The 3,655-nt window shown below is 31.0% G+C and overlaps 1 protein-coding gene across 1 annotated transcript; it reads left to right on the plus strand.

Moving 5' to 3' along the window:
* Nucleotides 1-1,717: 1,717 nt before the first annotated feature.
* Nucleotides 1,718-3,311, plus strand: LOC114163606. Its single transcript, XM_028047911.1, has 3 exons — nt 1,718-2,314; nt 2,417-3,133; nt 3,219-3,311. Exons 1-3 carry the CDS (start codon nt 1,718-1,720, stop codon nt 3,309-3,311), a joined length of 1,407 nt encoding a protein of 468 aa, XP_027903712.1.
* Nucleotides 3,312-3,655: the final 344 nt, after the last annotated feature.

Raw genomic sequence — 3,655 nt, forward strand, 5'->3', positions numbered from 1 at the left:
AAGGTGTAGTATTATAATGCCAATTGTATTTTATATCAAAATTTCAAAATAATAAACTTAATTATTGCCTAGAATCATAGAAAATAAGATTATTTTTCAACATGCCGCAATATATAAAATTAAAATTTGTATATGAGAAATATGGTAAATAAGCATGAAAATGTTCAAATCTCTTATGATATATCGCAGTAAATAAAAATTATATAATATACTCGGTAACAATTTTAGGATAAAAATAATATATACATAAAATTTATATATTTGATTATTGTAACTAAATTCAATAAAAAAATATAATTTAGTATTGAAATCTTTTTGATGTTTTTTTTTCCTAAAAAAGAAGAATTTTAAAGTTGTATTTGATATGGATTTCATCTTCACATTTCACTTTTGGGATCATATGTGAGAACCTTTGTAGACTCCATTCCAAATAATTAATTTGAAACTTTTCACCTGTTAGTTTTTGAATGTCAGAAAAAGACTCTTTTAATTGAACATTAATATCATATTTTAAAATAGATAAAGAAATTAAATTTGTATTATTTTCATATGCACGTATAAAAATATTGTATTATAAAAGTAATATTTTATTATCAAATCAGATAATTTTTTTTTTTCAAAAATTACCATAACAAATGAGAAAATAAAAAATGAAAGCAGACTAATAAATTTGTATTTGGTTTCTTTTCTTTTTTTAGAATAAAATGAGAACATATGAGAGGTTGAAAAAGAACACCGATCCTAAGTAACTTAAAAGACAAAAAAGTGAGAATATAAAAAAGATATCTTAATAATTTCATTCTTTATTATATTTAATTTTAATTTTACTATTTATTAACATTAAACCATATTCATTATAAATATAAAAGTTCACCTAATTTAATTCTCAGAAATTTGCATTATACTATAGAGAATTTGAAAGGTCTGGGATCTCAAGATCCGCCCCAGAGTATACTCAACGTCAAATACTGGACCAAAATCACCCATTTGAATTCAATGAATTAAAAATTGCTTTCATCTCAATTCAATATAATGAACATGACAAAATTACGGGTGATATCCCTTAATTAATTACTTTTACTGAAAAGCACGCTTCTAATTAGGAAAACGCGTTAGAACTTATCAATTTCTGGTTATGTTTCTCGTAAACGTAAAAGTGGACTACCTTCATGCGCTGCTATGAAAATAGAGCCAATAAATGGGACTGTAGGAATCATTTTATGAAAGGCACTCCTTTTTTTTTCATCCCAAAATTCAAATAATGGCCAACAACATTTTTAACCTACAGTATAAAAATTAGATACTTGGCCAAGGATTTTAATTAAAAAAATCAATAAAATATGCATTTTATTGAAAATTGAATGATTGCATCAGAAATCACAATGGGATATATTTTAGTAATTTGTTTTTTCATTTCTTAATAATTGTGCCACAAGGTCACATTTTCCTACAAAGAATACTTCTCTTCCCTCCATTTGTTTAGAAAAATATTTATTCTTTTTATAAAATTATTTTATTATTGTTATTTTTAGAATGGTCTCAATTAATCATAAATTTTACAATAAAAAACAATAAATGCTGGAAACTAAAAGGATTTTCATAAAGAATAGAGAAGATAAATACTGAAAACGTTAGATAGAAACACTAGACAATCATCCCACCTTTTCCTGTTACAAGTTTGTGTTCTTCTTTTTGCTGATTGGTATCTATAGACTCCATGGCTGGAACTCAAACTGACGAGCATGTGTCACTGAAACTTGTAGTGAACGCAGAGACAAACAAAGTGTATTTCGCTGAAGCTGGAAAGGACTTCGTGGATGTCCTATTTAGCTTCATGACACTGCCTTTAGGAACCATTGCTAGACTCATAGACAAAGACTCCAAAATGGGACCAATCACACTTGGTTCTCTGAACTCACTCTATCATAGCGTGGCACATCTTGACACACAATACAAAGAAATGTTATTGCAACCAAGTAACTCCGCCGAGGATTTTTGCAACACTCTTAAGCTTAACATTGATGACACCGAACCCAAAAAGTACTTCATGTGTACTGCTGCATGCTACAGGAGTTTGCTTAACGATTATTGCAACACTCTTAGGAACTGTAACTGTGGACGTCTCCTGACCCATGAAGTTTTCTTGAAGCATTTCAGCAATGGATTTGTCAAAGATGGAACTTTTATCATCACCGATGATCTCATTGTCATGCCCAACTCCGTGGACTATGCAACCTTTTCCTTGTTCCAGAATTTGGGAATAAGAAATCCAAGTTCAGTGAAGGAAATGACTATAAATGTCACTAAGGAAAAGGTTTATATTTGCTGTTTTGTTCCATAAATGATTCCTTAAGGTTTATCACTTGCTTTGCATATACAACTTTTAATTTGCTTGATCAGTTCGTCTTTTCTACAGGTACTGGATTTGCTGAAGTGTTCACTTCTTTCCAAATCATGTTTGACAGATTTGCTTTTAGAAAAGAAACCAACCTTTCAAAGTTCAACGTTTTTATCATCCCGTATTGAAAACGATAGTGGCATCAAATTCAAATTGAAGCTTGTTATAAGAAAATCAAATGGAAAAATTTTGTATGCTCAGGGGGAAAAAGATTTTGCAGACATGCTTCTAAGTTTTCTGACCTTTCCTATGGGAGGAGTTGTTGGTAAGTTAGGAGGAAACAGTTCAGTTGGCAGCATTGATGGATTATACAAGAGCATAGCTGATATCAATGAAAACGTATACTTCATGTCAAAACCAGCGAAGAACAGGCTTGTTGATCCCTGCTTGCTCCCGCACTTCAAATTAAGCATTAAGATATTGCCAATTCCCCATCCAAGTATTTTCCGATATTATCGCTATTATGAATTCATTAACGGCATATGTCGAGTTATGATTTTGAAAGATGGTGAACATGCGAATAGTGATGGAGAATTACCAGAAATAGAACTATTGTATCCCGAAACACCTATAGCAAAAGCAGAAGGTTTTGTCAAAGGCCCCGCAATGTACGTGGCTACGGATAATTTGGTTGTAGCACCTTTTTCTCCAATTTCAGCTTTAAATTTTCTCAACCGTTTGAGTATTCCTTTCAACGATCTGAAGGAAAAGGATGTTACCATTGGTCTCAAGGAGGTAAGAATGAATATTTATATGTAGATTGGTTTTTGCATGAATTTTATCTTGCAGTTTCTGATTTTACGTTGTTATATTGATGCAGTGTCTCAACATACTGAAGGCATCTCTGACAACAACATCAGCGTTGACGAATGGTCTTCGTCACTTGTTAACTGAAGTTAAGGAGGAGAAATGATGGGTGCTAACATTTTGTTGTGTAAAGAAACACAAACGTTACAACATCAGGGTTTTTTTTGTTACACTTTCATGTTAACTACTTGCTTTATATTTGCTGAATATAAAATTGTTAGTTGTGACTATTTCTGCATGTATTCATGTTGAACTTGGTGATATTTTTCTCGTGCTCGTGTTTTTGTTCATGATTTTGCCATATGGATGTGGCCTAAATTTATTTATGGCTTTGTACGTTCTTCTGGATAAAATTCTTGATAAAAGTATAAATTCTGATAAGATAATGTATACGTTTGAACTGATCTCAGCAAAAGTATGTCATGCAATATTGGTCATGTTAACCTGTAG

Source organism: Vigna unguiculata, chromosome 9, assembly GCF_004118075.2.
Source record: "Vigna unguiculata cultivar IT97K-499-35 chromosome 9, ASM411807v1, whole genome shotgun sequence".
Lineage (NCBI taxonomy): Eukaryota > Viridiplantae > Streptophyta > Magnoliopsida > Fabales > Fabaceae > Vigna > Vigna unguiculata.

Coding starts and splice junctions, on each gene's coding strand:
- LOC114163606 (XM_028047911.1), top strand. CDS start 1,718: ATGGCTGGAACTCAAACTGACGAGCATGTGTCACTGAAACTTGTAGTG. Junction 2,315..2,416: donor TAAATGTCACTAAGGAAAAG/GTTTATATTTGC, acceptor TCTTTTCTACAG/GTACTGGATTTGCTGAAGTG. Junction 3,134..3,218: donor TTACCATTGGTCTCAAGGAG/GTAAGAATGAAT, acceptor ATATTGATGCAG/TGTCTCAACATACTGAAGGC.